We start from the raw sequence: 16921 nt of genomic DNA on the forward strand, positions 1-16921 counted from the left end.
GGGGGAAAGGAAGGAGTAAAGACAGGTGTAGACAAACCGGCACAGAGAGAGGCTCAGACCCTAAAGGGCCAGGCAGGGACTCAAGACCGGTTCGCACACCGGTTCACACACGCTGGGCCCGACCCTGCCCTGGGGAGAGAGGACGCCACGGAGGGTCACACGTGGAGGTTGTGAGGCACCCAGGTTTTATTGTGGCAGAGAAGTCAGGAAGTGTGTGTGTGGGGGGGGGGGGGGGAGGGGAATGTGGTTGCAGGCCACGCCTTTCTGGGAGGGGCCTGTTCCGCAGAAGGGCGGAGCTACATCCAGAGGCGGTGAGTGTTGTGACCGGCCGGGGTCCCGACTGGGTATCCAGGGGCGGGGCTCCCCCTCTGAGGGGTAGGTGTCGAGACCATGGAGTGCAACTTCGGGGCGTGGCCTAAGAGGCCCAACCACCCAGGGGCGGGCCCTAGCTAGGCTCAGGGGCGGGGCCACACCAGCCGGGAGCGCGGCACGCCGCGCACAGAACTGGAGGGGGCGGTGTCGCGCTGCAGGAGGGAAGGCAGGTTGAGGACTCGGTGCGCGGGAACAGAGCCGAAAAGGGAAACCCCAAGCTCGAGGGGTGGGGGTTTGTCGCCTGTCCTCAGAAGGCACGGCCTGTTCTTTGGGAGCGGGCCCTCGAAGGGAGGTCTATTCTCCGGCGCGTTGCCACGACGGAGGGGGCGGGCCCGGTATGCGGCTGCGGTTACCGGTCAGTTTCCTGCGAAGCTCGGGTGCAACTGTTTAGAGAGGCTCGAGGGGGCGCCCCTCGGGGGTGAATGCACTGGACAGGTCCCGGCTGAGCTTGCGGTCCGCGTCGGACTGCAGTTCGGACGCGCGTCTCTGAGCGTTCTGCTGCGAGACCCACCGACGGCAGCTCAGACACCGCTCCATGAAGGGCGAACTTCTGCCCCACATGCCCAAGTGGTTTAAGTAGTTCAGCACTCCTGGGGGCCGGGGGCTGGTGAGCGGCTGAACTCCGGGCCCCGCCGCAGGCCCCGCGCCACCCCTCGAGGCGGCCTCCCCTCCGGTCCGCCCTTATCCGGCCCCAGGCCCTGCCCCGAGTCCTCTCCCGGGCCCCGCCCCCTGCCCTACCGAGGCACCGCCCCTTTCTCCCGAGGTCCCGCCCTCACCGGCCAACAGCATCAAGGCGCCGGCGCCCCAGCACAGGTAGGTGGTCACCAGGTAGGATACTTGTGGCCTCGGGTGTAGCGTCTCACAGTTGACTACAAAGAGCGTCAGACTGAGAACGATCAGGAACCCTGCACTGGGGTGGGGCCGGAGAGACGGACACAAAGGCTGGACAGGAACCCCAGGATACCCCCATAAAGAGAAGAGAGACAGAGACGGCCTCTCTCCTCCCACCCTCCATGACAAGCAGGTGTGTGTGCATACACAGGCACACAAACTCCTGTGCAGACACAAAGACACCCGGAGAGAAGCAGGAAGAAAAAGAGGGAAGCAGGAAGGAGAGACAGATGCCCCCGACACTCACCCCGACTGAGATGAAAGAGCTGAAACAGTGGGGCAGAGATCCCGAGAGACGTTCAAAGACAGAGTCAGCAGGACAGAAATCTTGAGATACACCTCCCCAAAGCCAAACAGAGAGTCCTGGGGCAAGACACTGGGGGTATCTCCCCTTCCCCCAGGCCGACACTTACCAGTGCTGAAGCTGAGAAAACTGAAGACAAGGTCGATCTTAGTAAGGCGTCGGAACACTGGCCGGAAGGAGAGGCACATGAAGGGGAGGAGGATGAGACACAGGGTCAGGGCCAGCATCATGAAGCCCATGCTCATATGGATGAGAACTGGAGGGAGAGGAAATGCTGCCGAGTCATCCCCAGATGCTCTCCAAGGTCACCCTCCAAACTCACCCTACCGACAGCCCATGAGCAGCCCAACAGACACCCCCAAAGTTTGGCTACAGACAACCTCAACATCACCCCATTTCCACCACCAAAGTCCCTTCTAAAAAATCCTAAAATCTCTCTCTCTCAGAGTCACCCCCAGGCACCTGTAAAGTCAAAATCATCCCCAATGATACCCTCAAAGTTGTCCCAATCACCCCCACCTCCTCCAAAGTCCACCCTCGTAATCAACCCCACCCATACTTCCAAGGTGACCCCACAGATGACCCTTAAGCCATCCCCACTCACATCCTCAAAGTCACCCCACGGAATCATCTCAATCTTTTCTAGAGTCATCCCCACAGACACCTCCAAAGTCATCCCACTCATACTCCCAGAAGGCATCCCACAGCATCTCACAGTAATGCCCTCAGTATCACACCCAGACACCCCCAATAGCACCCTCAAAATTGTCCAAGACACTTTAGTTCCCCTAGTCTCCAAAGACACCCTGCTTCTGCTCAGGCGTCTCCCATTCACATCCCAAGGTCTTCTAGTGATCCCATTTTTACACCCAGAACCTCCCCCCATTATCACCCCCATTCACACCGCAGAGCCCTCCCACAGACATTCTCCAAATCACCCACCTCGATCCCCAGAGCATACACACTCTGATGTACACACAAGAAAAACTTCCAGATACTTGAAAACCACAGAACCACACTCAGTTTCAGTGAATATTTATCCAATGTACATTTCAGAACAAGAGTTTTGGCCCCTTCTGAGAATTACATCTCTTTTTAGCCCTTCTCTACATTGCCTACTTTTGAACAGTGCAAGACTGTCTCAGCCAAATGAGCTAAGACTCCATCCGCTTTGTTTCTGGCAAACGGCATATCTCTAACACATAATCAGAAAGCAAAAGCTGGGACATATATACAGAATAGCAATAGTGCTCTGGGCATCAGTCACATAATCCTGGTTGAGAGATTCTCATGACATACCCTGCTTTCTGGGGGCCACCAAAATAGTCATATGACTCCACCTGAGTCAATCACAGTGCCCCATACCCCAGACCACGGTGATTGGCCCAAAGATGGGCATATGACCAAAATCAACCAGTCAAGCTCTGCCCTGGGACTTTCTCTGACTGAAGCTGCCAAGAGCCCTCGTTCCTCTAGTCAGGAGGTTTATGAGCTTGGAGCTTCCTGGCCTTGGACCTAGCCTCATGGGGGATAGGAGATCTGATAGGGTAAAACTAAGAAAGAAAAGCAGACGAGAGGAGAAAGAGAGTTGAGATGACATTCAAGTCCCTGGCTCTTGTCAACCCAGAGATGAGCCCACTTGGTGGTTTGGTCAGAAGTAGACATTTGTGGCTTACCTCTCCGACTCACCCTCCTGCCTGTTCCCCACTCTCAGCCCCAGTTATAAGCTAATCAGTGCATTGCATCACTCTGGCTGCTCTACTTGGTTTGAGGTGCTCATGTGACCCAGCCACACAAGACTTTTGCAGGAACGTTTTGTGTTCTTTTTCCTGCCAGGCTTGAGCCCACATCGTTAGCAGTTCTACCAGCTGTTTGTCTTCTCTCAGATCCATTGCCCATGCTTCCTTATTCTGTGTCGCAAAGGCTACATTTCCCAACCTCCTTTGATCACTGGCTTATCAGTACATTTGGCTAATGGGAGGCACTGGCAGAAGACTGGCTCTGGAAGAAGAGAACAAGCCAGTGTATTTATTTCCCTCTCCCCAACCCCCACCTCAGCTGGTGTCTTTAGCAGTAGATTCATTTTTATTTTTTTTTTCTGTGATTCTAGCCACCTCTAAGCAAATAGCACTACGAGTCTAAGCCTTCCCGATGGCTCCAGCTTCCAGGCTCTGGTAATACCACCTCTTTTCTTTGTTCTTCTGGGCTAAAGGGTGTAGCAGCTTCTTGAGTTGCTAATCTCTGCTTTGCCTCACCATTACCTACTCAGCTTCTCAGCTATTCTGTTACCCATGAAATCAATCCCCTATATTTACTGTCCTCTAAAGCACCTAGAATGATTTATTTTCCTAACTAGATCCTGACTTGCCACTAGGGGGAGCCTTGAGAATGAAGCCAATCCAAGTAGCCAAGAAACAGACAGATAGTAATGTGTCTGATACTATCACTTGGACTCTTGAATTCAGCCATGCCTGAAAGCATTCCTACTCCCACTCTTTTTCATTTAGGTGAGACCAGAAGTTCCTTCACTCAAGCTACTTCACGTTAGAGTTTCTGTTACTTGTGGTCCAAAGACTCCTGACTAATTCAAATCCCTTCCATAAGTTGGCAAGGAGTGCAGGATTCAATGCTGCCTACATACCACCCACTAAAATCACAAACTGTAACACACACACACACACACACACACACACACAACCAGAATTGAATGTTCATCAACAATCTAGAGGGAGAAGAACTCCTCAAGCTGAGAAGCAATTGGTAAAGTCACAGAGGCAAAGCTGGATAAATAAGAACATAAAAATTCTGAATTTCTACACCTTAACAAAAGACCCTCATAACCTGTATGTTGTGTCTTTATGCCAACCATAAAGCATTGTACATTCTGAGCATTCAGTAAATGCTGGTTTACTTTTAAAAAGAGAACTGTAGGGGCGCCTGGGTGGCTCAGTCGGTTGAGTGCCAACTTCAGCTCAGGTGATGATCTCACGGTCTGTGAGTTCGAGCCCCGCGTCAGGCTCCGTGCTGTCAGCTTGGAGCCTGGAGCCTGCTTCCGATTCTGTGTCTCCCTCTCTCTCTGCCCCTCCCCCGCTCATGCTCTGTCTCTCTCTCTGTCAAAAATAAATAAACATTTTTAAAAAATAAATAAATAAAAATAAAAAGAGAGCTATAATACTGCCTGTGTGCTTTTTAAGTGATAAACACACACAGTATATACAGAGACATGCTTCTGTGTGTGTGTATATGTATGTGTTTGTATATGTTTATATGGTCATACCGTTTAAGAATAGCCATTTTCTCATATGTGTAGAAAATATAACTGGAGGAACACATAAGAGCTTAAAAATGGCTTAGTAGCAGGGCCCTGGGTGGCTCAGTAGATTAAGTGACCGACTTTGTCTCAGATCATGACCTCGAGGTTCCTCTGTTCAAGCTCTGTGTCAGGGTCTGTGCTGACAGCTTGGAGCCTGGAGCCTGCTTCGGATTATGTGTCTCCCTCTCTCTCTCCTCCCCTCCCCTGCTCACACTCTGTCATTCTCTCTCTCTAAATAAGCATTAAAAAAAATTTTTTTTAATGGCTCAGTAGCATCAGTCACCCCCCAGGAAGGGGAATGGGTGGGACGGGAGACAGAAATGTAAGGGAGACTCTTGCACTCGTTAAAGTGCTGAACCATACAAATATATTCCTCGTTCAAATAAAATAAAAGTAACTTAAATCTCAAAGAAAAAATTTTAAATCACACAAAGTTAACATTTAGGAACAAATGGGAAATGTAATGAACATTCACCTCTCTTTTTTGTCTTCCCAGCACCTTTGGAAACCAGTCCACATCTGGGGAATTTTCCCCAATGTATGCATCCACACTCTCCAGTAAGGAAACCAGCCTCCCTTAAGGCGAAGACCGCAGCACGTGACCAGGATCCACCAATAAAGAAGAGCCACGCTAGACTTGGAATTCACAGCCAGAGGGAGGCCTGGACTCTCTTCTGGTAGGTGTGGCCACTGCTACCTGCAGAGTCCCAGGGCACCCGAGAAAGAGGTTCCCCAGTGGAGTTCAGGTCTAGAGAGCAAGCTGTAGTATGTATGCCCAGCCAGCCAGTCCTCCAGGGAACTTTTTGGGCATGTTCGCCATCACTTGGCCCCCGGAGCCCAATTCTCTGGCCACACAGAGATTCTTCAAACTCCCGCAGCATTGTTTATAAATCCATTTCCTGCTTACACTAGGTTTAATTGGCTTCTGTTGCTTGTCATGAGAATCCTGACATATCAAAGCCTTACAAAGTCTCCTCAGCCCTTTAGAAACCCTGGTATCCCACCCTTGGGCGTCTACCCCAGGATAATTTTGCTCCATTAATGTATCATAAATATGGAAGAAAGTTGTCCACCCAGCATCCATTCCCATTCTTCTGGCAACAGCAACTTGACTTTGTTCAGAGGAACTCTGTGCCCACACTCTGTCCTTGTGCTTTCAGACAGAAATGACCCCTCCATTGACTCTTAAGAAAAGTGTGTGATCCAGACCCAGCCAATCACAGCATGACATCTTCCTGTTCAGTGTGGGTGCGGGAGGAGTGAGAATCCCAGGGAAGTAAATCTGATCCCATCAGAGCTCATCCTGAGATCTTTGCTTGAGGGTACAGAAGACAACTTGCTCTCTTTTCCCCACGGTTGTTCACACAAAGGACAGAATCTGGGTGCTGCTGATGCCCCATTACCACAGCTTGCCTGAGGGCCCTACACAGAGGAAGCCTTCATAGACAGATTCCCTATTGACAGGCTTTGAGCACCTGGATCCAGCAGTACCTGAACTGGACTTTACCTCTGGACTTTCCCATAACTTGAAAGCATGTTTGTCTTGCTTACACCAACTTGAGTTTGGGAGGTATACAAGAAAGAGATATTGAACATAAATAAATAAGATTAATACCACACAGTGTTCTGAAGTTTCATAAACTTATTTGAGATCTGAAGTGACGATAGGTGCATTGGCTGAAAAACGAATTCCCTAGGATAATAATAGCCCACCCTGGTGTAGCACCTAATATGTGCCAGGCACTGTACTTGCTAATTCTTCCAACAGCCCGTGAATAGGGGTTACTACCACTACCATTTTTTTTTTAATTTTTTTAACGTTTATTTATTTTTGAGACAGAGAGAGACAGAGCACGAGCAGGGGAGGGGCAGAGAGAGAGGGAGACACAGAATCTGAAAGGGGCTCCAGGCTCTGAGCCGTCAGCCCAGAGCCCGACGGGGGGCTCGAACTCACGGACCGTGAGATCATGACCTGAGCCGAAGTCGGACGCTTAACCGACTGAGCCACCCAGGTGCGCCACCACTACCATTTTAGAAATGAGGAAACTGAGGCACAGAGAGGTGAGAGAACGTGCCTAAGATCACCCAGCGACCAAATGGTTGAGCCAGGATCCAAACCCAGGCACCCTGGCTCCAGGTTCTGGACTGCCTCCTGTTGCAATGCTCAAAAGCACTGGAAACACACACAGAGACATAAGATAAAGCAAAATGTTTCCGAAGGAGCTGGAAATTTCCTTTTTTAAAAACAATCATCTTTTTGGGGCGCCTGGGTGGCGCAGTCGGTTAGGCGTCCGACTTCAGCCAGGTCACGATCTCGCGGTCCGTGAGTTCGAGCCCCGCGTCAGGCTCTGGGCTGATGGCTCGGAGCCTGGAGCCTGTTTCTGATTCTGTGTCTCCCTCTCTCTCTGCCCCTCCCCCGTTCATGCTCTGTCTCTCTCTGTCCCAAAAATAAATAAAAAATGTTGAAAAAAAAAATTAAAAAAAAAAAAAAAAAAAAACAATCATCTTTTTAAAGGAACTATTTTCGGGGCATCTGGGTGGCTCAGTGGTTGAGTGTCTGACTTCAGCTCAGGTCATGTTCTCGTGGTTTGTGAGTTCGAGCCCCACATCGGGTTCACTACTGTTAGCACGGAGCCCACTTCGGATCCTCTGTCCCCCACGCTCTCTCTGCCCCTCCCCCACTTGCGCTCCCTCTCTCTAAAGTAAACAATACGTTTAAAAAAACCTATTTTAAAAAGCGAGGGAGAAAATGATGGTGACTTTAACATCTAATCGTGAGGCAGATTGGTTTCCGGTGAATTGTAATGCTCTTCCCATGAGCTGTGACAGTCCTGTTTCCCTGTCTCCTCAAAAGCCATGTATAACTCCAGGAGACTTCTCCACAAGTCCCTTCAGAGAATCTCCAGAGACTCTCCTGAGAATTCTAAACATTTATCCCCAAGAACATGCAAAGAACTTCCCCCAGAGATTCCCACCCCTGATAACTTCCCAAGATGCCCCACTTCGAGTGCCCCATAGTCTGTCCAGCCTCCTACTGACCGGTGACTTGGCCCAGGCTGACACACTTGTGCTTCCTGCAGTCTGTCCAGAAGCCCAGGTAGCCAGTGTAAGAGCCCTGCAAGTACGCCAGACGTCCATCCACCACGCTGAGCATCATCAGGGTTGCGAGGATGCTGAAGACCAGAGACCAGCCCCGCAGGATGAACTTGCGGTCCTCCTCCCAGGAAGAGACCATGTCCGCTGGGAAAGAGTAGAGTTCCTCGGGTCCACATCCACCTGCACCACACTGCTGCAGCCTAGTCTCCATTTCCAGCCACAGCCACGTCTGCACCTCCACCCAGACCCCAATCCCAACCTCATCCCCACCTCTGATCCCAAATGCACCCTCACTCCCACCTCTAACCCTGACGTCCAGCCCAGCCTTCGCCCACAACCCCATTCGGAGCCCAAACCGACTTGTTTTGTCTCCACCCCCATCCTCCAGTCCCTGTTCCCCAAACCCCAGCTCCATCTCTGCCCTTGACCTCAACTGCTTCTCTAGACCCCTGTCACAAATCCCCATCCAGGACATGGACAACTGCGACGTGGGTTCCACAGTGTGCTCGTGAGGCCAAGACCCGTGGTGCCAGCAGAACGAAATGCCAGTGGCGTGCCCTGCGTTCACCAAGCCCCCTGTGATCTTACCAGACTTCCCAACTGGCAGGGAAATCCTGTCCCTCCCACTATTCACTTACCTCCAGCCACACGAGACTTCACAGGGTTCCTCTCACACCGGGAGCTTTCCTACCTCAGCAATTCAAGAAGCAGTCCAGGCTGCTCCTTCTGCCTGGGGCACCCTTCTCCCACCTGTGCCCAGACTGCCTTGGCCACCCTTTAGATCTCACCTCCCACGTCACTCCACCCACATCTCCCATCCTGAGCCCCCCAGCCCAGCCCAACTTCAATTCACCCTTCAACTTCAGTTCTTGGCAAGGTCGCCCACCAAGTGCTCCCTTATCAGTGCAACACGCAAGTCTCCTTCACTGGCATCCCTTATCTCACTACTTTCTTACTATCTCACTACTATCTTACCGAACAGACCCCCCTGAGGGTAGAGAACAGATCTCTTCTTTTTCCCACTGCACCTTCATCACCTGGTACAGAGCCTTTGCTGGTTGTTAAAGTAAAAAGGTAACAATCGAGGGGCACCTGGATGACTCGGTTGGTTGAGCGTCCCACTCTTTTTTTTTTTAATTTTTTATTTGAATGTTTATTATTTTTGAAGGAGACAGAGAGACAGAGCATGAGCAGGGGAGGAGCAGAAAGGGAGACACAGAATTCAAAGTGGGTTCCAGGTTCTGAGCTGTCAGCACAGAGCCTGACGCGGGACTCAAACTCACAAAGCAGGAGATCGTGACCTGAACCGAAGTCGGATGCTTAACCGACCGGACCACCCAGGCGCCCCAAGCATCCCACTCTTGATTTCAGCTCAGGTCATGATCACTGTTCGTGGGTTCAAGCCCCGCATCAGGCTCAGCACTGCTGGTGCGGAGCCTGCTTGGGATTCTCTCTCTCTCTCCTGCCCCTCCCCCTCCTCAAAAACGAAAATAAACATTTTTTAAGATGGTAACGATTGAATGCATGGGTGTATGAACTGGTAGACACATCCATGGTTATCTATGTATAGTAATTCCTTCCTGTCCTGTGGCATCTCTCAATTTGGATTTCAGAGAAGGTTGGGTCTAGGACTCAGGCACGAGCTTTGGAGGATGGAGAAAGTGTCTTTGAGAGTCAAAATCAGCATCTGTGAAGTGCAAAAAATTCAACAGGTTTCTATTACAATGGGTTCTCGATGCTTTTACACTTCGTCTTTATGACAATCCTGTGAATTATCATTGTCTCCTTTGACAGTTGAGGAGTTAGATGGGTATTTGTGTAATTAAAGACATAAAAGTTTGCGGGTTTCCTTTTTTCTTTTTTCTTTTCTTTTCTTTTCTTTTCCTTTCTTTCTTTTTTATTTGTTTGCTTGTTTGTTTGTTTCTCAAAAGTCTACCACACGAGCCAAAAGAAAGGATGGAGAGAACGCAAGCTTGGATTGGAGGTCTTTGAGGCCAGAGAATAGGTCCCTGAGGTCTCAGGAAAAGGTGAAGAAAGACAGAGACAGTGGAGAGACGTACTGAACTTGAAAAGGGAATAAAAGGAGGAAATCAATTCAGGAAAGGCCCCGGGAGTGGGGTGGGGTAGGGGCAGGTAGAAGGAGGGAATTATAAATTCAGATCTCAGGCCTTCCAGAAACTGTAAGAACTGATCTCAGAAATGCTGGTGCCCCAGTGCTGGTTCAGCCCTGCCCAACCCTGGCCCTATTCTGGCCCATCTCTGACCCTGCGCTTTCTCTACCCTGACCATTCTCTCCCCCTCTCCCCCACCTTTGCCCAGTCCTGACATCTCTCAGACCCAGCCATGACCTCTTCTTGACCCAATCCTGACCCTGCCCATACCTCACCTGGAACCCACTCTGACCCAGCCCCAGCCCCCATGTCACTCACACAGGGTAGAGCATGAGTCCATGGCCAATGTCCCAACCGCCTGGAATCTCTCCAACTGTCATGGAACCTCCCCCCCAACCCCAGATGCAGGCCAGACTGAAGCCCTGAGGCCTGCCTGTGGACAGCAGGAGAGACCAGAGAACACAGAAGAAGGGTCAGAGAGATCCAAACCGCCAAGGGCCAAGCCTGAACCTGGGAGGGAGACCAACAGACTTCCAGGTGGCCATGGAGGTGCCTGGAAAGAGGGGCTAAAAGCAGTTGGTGACTGTTTAGTGCATCTGGGGACTGGCCTTACGCTGCATCCCCACATGTCCCAGAGGTCCCAGTCTGGACCCCAGAGCACCCAGCCAGGTTTCCTTCCAGGAGCTCCCAGTAATACTCAAAATGAGACCGAAGTCTCTCCACCAATTACTTACAAGCCCCAGGTCAGAATCCAAGACTCTCAGCCCATTATCAACAGTGGCCGGGTCAGCATCCAAGAGCCCCCGCCCATTATCCATAATCGCCGGGTCAGCATCCAAGAGCCCCCGCTCATTATCCATAATCGCCGGGCCAGCATCCAAGGGCCCCCACCCATTATCAACAGTCACCGGGTCAGCATCCAAGAACCCTTGTCCATTATCCACAATCGCCGGGTCAGCATCCAAGACCCTCCACTAGTCCACAGTCGCTGGGCCAGTATCCAAGATGTGCCACCCATTATCAACAGTTGCTGGGTCAGTACTGAGGACATGCCATCCACTGTGAGCGGTCATCGGCTCAGTATCCAAGATACACCGTCAGTTACCTACAGTCAGCGTTTGAAGACCCAAGATGTTCCACCAATTTTCCAAACTCACCACTTCAGCATCCAAAACTCTCCATTACTTCCTCACGTCTCCCTGAACAATGTAGAGTCCCTTAACTACAATAGTAGTCAAGTCAGTAGCCAAGACCACCTTCCAACAAGTCAGAGTCCTTGTTTAAGTACTCAATGCCTCACATTGCCAATCCGGGCCAAAGTCGATGTCCCCCCTTCAATTACTCACAGCCCCACGGCCAGTGTCAAAAGCACTGATTCAATTATCTGGACCACCCAGGAGAGTTTCAAAGACTCTATGGACAGCTCCCTGTACAACCCAAGTACTCTAGACGACAATATCCAGAGCATACGTTCAAGCAGATCTGCTGAGATGGATTCTGGCGGGTGAGAGGCAGGGGTCCAGGCAGTGGGCCAGGTTCTGGGCTAGGATTCTGGGGGAGGGGCAGTAGTCAAAGGTCAGCGACCAGAAGCAAAGCCAGTCTACTGGAAACTAGAGGTTGGACCCAAGTGAGGCTGACCCTGGGTAGGGCATAACATAAAGGCTGGACCTGTAATTCAACCTAGGAACTGAACTTGGGGGTGGCAGGGTCTGGAAGTTAGATCTGGAGACAAGGGAGCCTAGAGGCTAAACATCTAGAGGCAGGACCTGAAGGATACAGGCCAGGGAGAATGGACGTAGAGAAGATAGTCTGAAGGCTACACTGGGTGGGTCATGGTCTGGTCTGGCAGTTGGACTGGGGTGACTGGGCTGGGTGGCTGGACTCAGTGGTGACACTTGTGGTGGGCGATCTGCTACAGGTGTCAGAGAAGGAGTAAATGCAGGTATTCACAGTTGCCCATGGGCTGGCGGCTGCTGCATGGAGCCAAGAAGATCAGCCGTCAGGTGAGCCTGGCACTGAGCCTGGCTGGCATGGTGATCATCGGTCTCATCACCCTGGGCCAGCCCTGGATCCACTTCCAGGTTCCATTGACATCCCCTGGGGATCCTGATGGCCCCTCGACCATCCCCATCAACACCATCTTCTTTGTGCAGTGCCCTGACATCTCCTGCCTTCATGAGTACGACCAGAATGCTTGTAAGGCCTACCCTATACTCACCCTTCCTGGGACTCATCTCTCTTCTTTGTCCCGGGGACCCTTCTCTGCCCTCTCTAGGATGGTCTTCACTGCCCAGGGTTAGTCTTCCCTTCTCTGGGATAGTTCTCACTACCCCCGGATAGTCATCCCTTCCTCCAGATGGTCCTCATTGCCCCAGGATCATCCCCATTGCCCTATGCTCACCTTCAATTACATGATACCCATCCCCACAGTCCTCTTAACCCTAGGATCTTACACATTATCCTGAGACTTTTTCACCCCAAGGAATCTTTCCTCATCACACAGAACTGGTTCCTCAATTCCCACCCCTCTTCTCACTGCCCAAGACACTGTTCTCACTGACCCAGAGGTGTGCCCTCAATGCTAAAGGCATCTGCCTTAATATCCCTTCTCTACAGCCCAGTTTCAATTTTCTTAAAATGAGAAAGAAAAATTTGCAAGGGAGAGGGTTCAGGAATACTCCCAGCCTCATGGGGGACCCTGTCCCCCATGCTCAGTCGGAGGGCCTCTTGGTGTTCTGATTTTCTTCCTTCCCCAGACTTGTTGGACTTTGCCTGGGCCTTTCTCATCCTTGCCAGTATTGCCGGCTTCTGCCTGTGCATCATGCTCATAAACATCATCTTCTTCACCAGCTCCAACTTACCTGTGCTGGACTTCTCCAACGTCATCATCAGCACCCTGACAGGCATGGCAGTGCGATCTATCCCTCAGGAACCGAGGCGAGGAGTACCTTGCCCAGTGCCCATGATGATACCCAACCCCCCCCCACCACATCCCAACACCATCCGCACCCTCACGTACATTGCCCATCCCAGTTCTATCTCCCTCCAAATCTCTGATCAATCCCAATAAAAAATATACAAGCTTCCAACAACACAACCTCACCTCCAGCCCCAATACCAGCCTCCAGTTCACCCGCCACCTCTCCACGTCCCCACCCCCCACTCCCATTTTATCTCTTTCCAATCTCCAAACCATCCTCACTACCGTCCCCAACCCCTTTCCAAATCTCAGCACTCATTCCAAACCCAACCCAACTCTAGCACCGGTGAACCTCACTCTCAAACTCAACCAAACCCCGTCCCCCACCTCACCCTCTGTCCTCACCACTCAAACTTCAACCTCTACCCAATACCCATTTCCAGTGCTGACCCAGCCCAAATCCTTTCTCCACCCCCCCCACCCCCCCCCCCGCCCCCTGTCCCCGGCTCGGTGATTTTGTTCAAGTTACTTAATCTTTCTGAGCCTACGGTTTTCTGTAGGGTGGGGGTGAAATTTCCTATCGCGTGGAGATGTAGTGAGGATCGGATTAGAAAATGTTGGCACCTGATGGAGCTATTTAACCTTGCACAATTCCTTACCATGATAATCCTTCCACGTGACCCAAATGTCTCAAAATTGATATGCTAATTCTAATTGATTAGAATTAGTCTAGTTTTCAATTTGCATTGCCAAATCACACTTTTTAGAAAAGGAGCTGGGTTGGCACATTAATTTGGAAATGAAGGATATTACGTTCCTATCACTTGTAATGATTGACCACAGCTTTTAGTTTTATCAGGAAAACATTTTTGGACAATGATAGCAAAGTCAAGAGTAGGAAACATTCAACTCCCTATTTCCTTGTTTGCAAATAGTATTTATCCAATTTGTCTGGTAGCTCTTCCCAACTGTTTACATATAAGGTACAAAGGGTAGAAAACACCTCAGTTTTATGTCATCTAATATAAGACATTTTTCTACAAAAAAAAAAAAAATTCTGCTCAGTCTTTTTAATTACATGAGAAACACCTCTTATATTATTTTTCAACAACATAAAGAAAAAATGACCCAGGTCTTCACTACCTGAATTTTTTTTTAAGTTGAAATATGCAGAATGAGTGGGTTCCTAGTCTACTTCTTCAGAAGCCCAAAATTAAAGACCCAATACAATCATCATCATCATCATCATCATCATGTCAATTCTTGTGGGCTCACTGTGTGCCAGGAATTGTGCCAATCTCAACAACTCCTCACGACAGCCCAAGGAGATGAGTCCTATGACTCATATTTTTTTTTACATACGAAGGAAGTGAGGCTCAGAGAGACGGAGTAGTTACCCTAAGGTGGGAGGGAGAGGCAGCACAAGAGCTCTGTTCTGGTTGGCCGCAAAGCCTATGGTTTTAGACACAACCCAATGGTCCCGATGTGCTCTACCACGACACTATCAAGAGCCTGCTTTCCTGCCTGCGCACAGAGGTACGGGGAGGCAAAAGACACTGGGAGAATATCGAGCGAGAGCCAGGCAGCCATACAACTATGGGCAGGGGTCTGCACACACCTGATGCCCAGCTTCCTAACACCTGTACTCACGCAGGGGCCAGCATGATACTGGGTATCCTGTTCTACCTGATGCAGGCCCATGGGTACCTGCAGGAAGGCATGACCTACACTCTGGGGCTCAGCTTCTACCTGGCGTGGACCGGCATCTTTCTCTTCCTGATGAGTGGTCTGGGCTGGGCCGGGGTTGGTTTTGGGCATGGGTTTTCAGGGATATGCGTAGGGACTGAGTGGGACAGCGTTCGGGATGAGGACGGGTTGTGGACAGGGCTGGACAAGCTGGGATTGAGGTGGGAGATGAGGGTGGGGTTGGGCATAGGGCTGGATGAAGGGATGGGGTTGGGTACGGGTTGGGAAATGGATTGGGGGCAGGGTAGGCGTGTGGCTGGGCTTGGGAAAAGAATCAGGATCTGGAGTAGGCTATGAATGCTGCACCTCACCCCCTCTGCTCTCTTCCTTCTTCAGGTTTCCTTTCCTGTCTGAACTACATGAACTTCTGGTCCATCCTGGCGCTCCAGGGCATCTGGACTTGATGGCGCTCCAGGACACAGGGATGACCCCACCGCTGGCCTGCTCCCACAGCTCCCTGCCAAGCACTTGACAACCCTACTCTCTAGTCCCCCACCCCCACTGAGAGTCTTGCCCTTTTCGGTCCCCTCTTAATCCCCCACTCAGATTAATAATCTGTATATTTAAATAATCTGTACCTTTTGCCCAGAATATTCTCTTAGCTCAGTACCTTCTAAGTGTTCTGTGGAAATGCCAACTCTCACGGGGGCCATCCCTTGGGCCCTCTGGGGTAGAGGGACAGGTGAGGGAAGCGATTCAGAGGAAAGAGACGCAAGGCACAAGGTCAACAAAGAGGCTGTGCCAATGGTTCCTGGTATACATACAAATGGTGTCAATCAATATTTGTTGAATAGCTGATTCTCTCCAAGCCCTTAGGGCTTCATCTTTTACTTCCCAGACCCCCAATAATGTGCCCCTCCTGAGGGAAATTCTCCCTGCACCCACTCCTCACCTCCTGCCCTCACCAGCAGCCCCTGTCATCACTTCCTCTTTCTTCTCGCCAAACTCCTCCAACACAGGGCTGTTCTTTTTAAAAATTGTCTATCTGTCTATCTATCTATCTATCTATCTATCCATCCATCCATCCATTTTTAAGGCTGTTCCATGTAGCATATTTTTGCTATCAGAGTCATTTGGTGAACAGGGCACGGTTGAAACTCAAGTACAAATTTATCTCACTACCTGGGTCCCCCTACAGGCCCTTGACCTGGGGGGTCCCCTCGACCTCCCTTTCACACAGTGGTTAAGCTGGAAGGGTTGAGTCTAGGCTCTGCCACCTACTAGCTCCGTGACCTGTGTCCAGGCATTGACCCATCTGGGTCTCAGTTTCCTCATCTGTAAAATGGGAGTAATGATAGTACTTCAATCTAGATAGACTTTAACATAACACCTAGTTTGTGCTCTTTAAGGGTTGCTAAAATAATCCGCTTCTCTCCCACAAAAGGCTCTCAAATTTGCTCATCTTTAATGAAAATAAGCTGCAACTATATGCCAGAGACTGGATCTATAGCAGTGATCAAACTAAACACACATCCTTGTTTTTATGGCTTCACATTTCCGCAGGGAGGCAAAACAGATATGTTAGGGATAAGTGCCATGAGGAAAAATAAAGGAGGGGAATAGAGATGGGTCTGGGAAGGGGCAGGGGCTCTATGCCAAGGTAATATCTGAGCAGAGACATGATTGAAGAGAGGAGAGCCATGGGGATAGGTTGGGGGAAAGGATTCCCGGCAGAGGGAACAACAAAAGTTCTGAGGTACAAACGTCCTTGGCAGGTTCCAGGAAGATTAGGGAAGCCAATTACTAGTGTACCCTGAGCAAGGGAGAGGGAGACAGGGACAGAGGGGGAACAGGGGCTAGGTCCCTCCGGGCCTTGTGGGCCACAGTGAAGACTTTGCTTTTTACTCTGGGTGAGGCAAAAGCCAGTGAAGAAAGGTCTCCTTTTGTTAATATAAGGATATGTTCCTTTTACATCAGACTATAAGCTCCGTGGGAGGTGTCTCCTCACCGGAAGAAAACAACCCAAATGACCAGGGAGACCAGCTAAACAATGTGTGTTCCACTCACACAGAAGGGAATATTTGGCCCCCGTTTAAGGAATAAGGTCACTCTGTACTGATCCGGGGGAGACTATTTAGGGGACAAACTGGAATGAAAAAAAAAAAAAAATCGCTACCCATAACATGTGTGTGTATACAGCCATAAAATAAAAAGTCCACACCACACTG

General features: G+C 50.4%; 2 protein-coding genes across 6 annotated transcripts; one reads left to right on the plus strand and one right to left on the minus strand.

Moving 5' to 3' along the window:
- Positions 1–229: 229 nt before the first annotated feature.
- LOC131499922 (uncharacterized) lies at positions 230–10508 on the minus strand. Of its 3 annotated transcripts, none has more exons than XM_058708508.1 (5): positions 10406–10508; positions 7920–8120; positions 1677–1823; positions 1149–1241; positions 230–962 (listed from the first exon to the last, which is right to left on the minus strand). In XM_058708508.1, exons 1-5 carry the CDS (start codon positions 10425–10427, stop codon positions 760–762), a joined length of 666 nt encoding a protein of 221 aa, XP_058564491.1. In that variant the 5' UTR covers positions 10428–10508; the 3' UTR covers positions 230–759. The 3 variants fall into 3 exon arrangements, with proteins under 3 accessions (XP_058564491.1, XP_058564489.1, XP_058564490.1); XM_058708506.1 differs by having other exon boundaries at positions 1149–1277; positions 10406–10507; XM_058708507.1 differs by lacking the exon at positions 10406–10508 and adding an exon at positions 8615–8928 and having other exon boundaries at positions 1149–1277.
- LOC131499877 (uncharacterized) lies at positions 10460–15335 on the plus strand. Of its 3 annotated transcripts, none has more exons than XM_058708411.1 (4): positions 10460–11591; positions 12006–12283; positions 12844–14810; positions 15090–15335. In XM_058708411.1, the coding sequence occupies exons 1-3, from the start codon at positions 10714–10716 to the stop codon at positions 13155–13157; spliced, it is 1470 nt and encodes a 489-aa protein (XP_058564394.1). In that variant the 5' UTR covers positions 10460–10713; the 3' UTR covers positions 13158–14810; positions 15090–15335. The 3 variants fall into 3 exon arrangements, with proteins under 3 accessions (XP_058564394.1, XP_058564393.1, XP_058564395.1); XM_058708410.1 differs by having other exon boundaries at positions 12844–14793; XM_058708412.1 differs by lacking the exon at positions 12006–12283 and having other exon boundaries at positions 12844–14793.
- Positions 15336–16921: the final 1586 nt, after the last annotated feature.

The sequence above is a fragment of the Neofelis nebulosa genome, chromosome 17 (genome assembly GCF_028018385.1).
Source record: "Neofelis nebulosa isolate mNeoNeb1 chromosome 17, mNeoNeb1.pri, whole genome shotgun sequence".
Taxonomy (NCBI): Eukaryota; Metazoa; Chordata; class Mammalia; order Carnivora; family Felidae; genus Neofelis; species Neofelis nebulosa.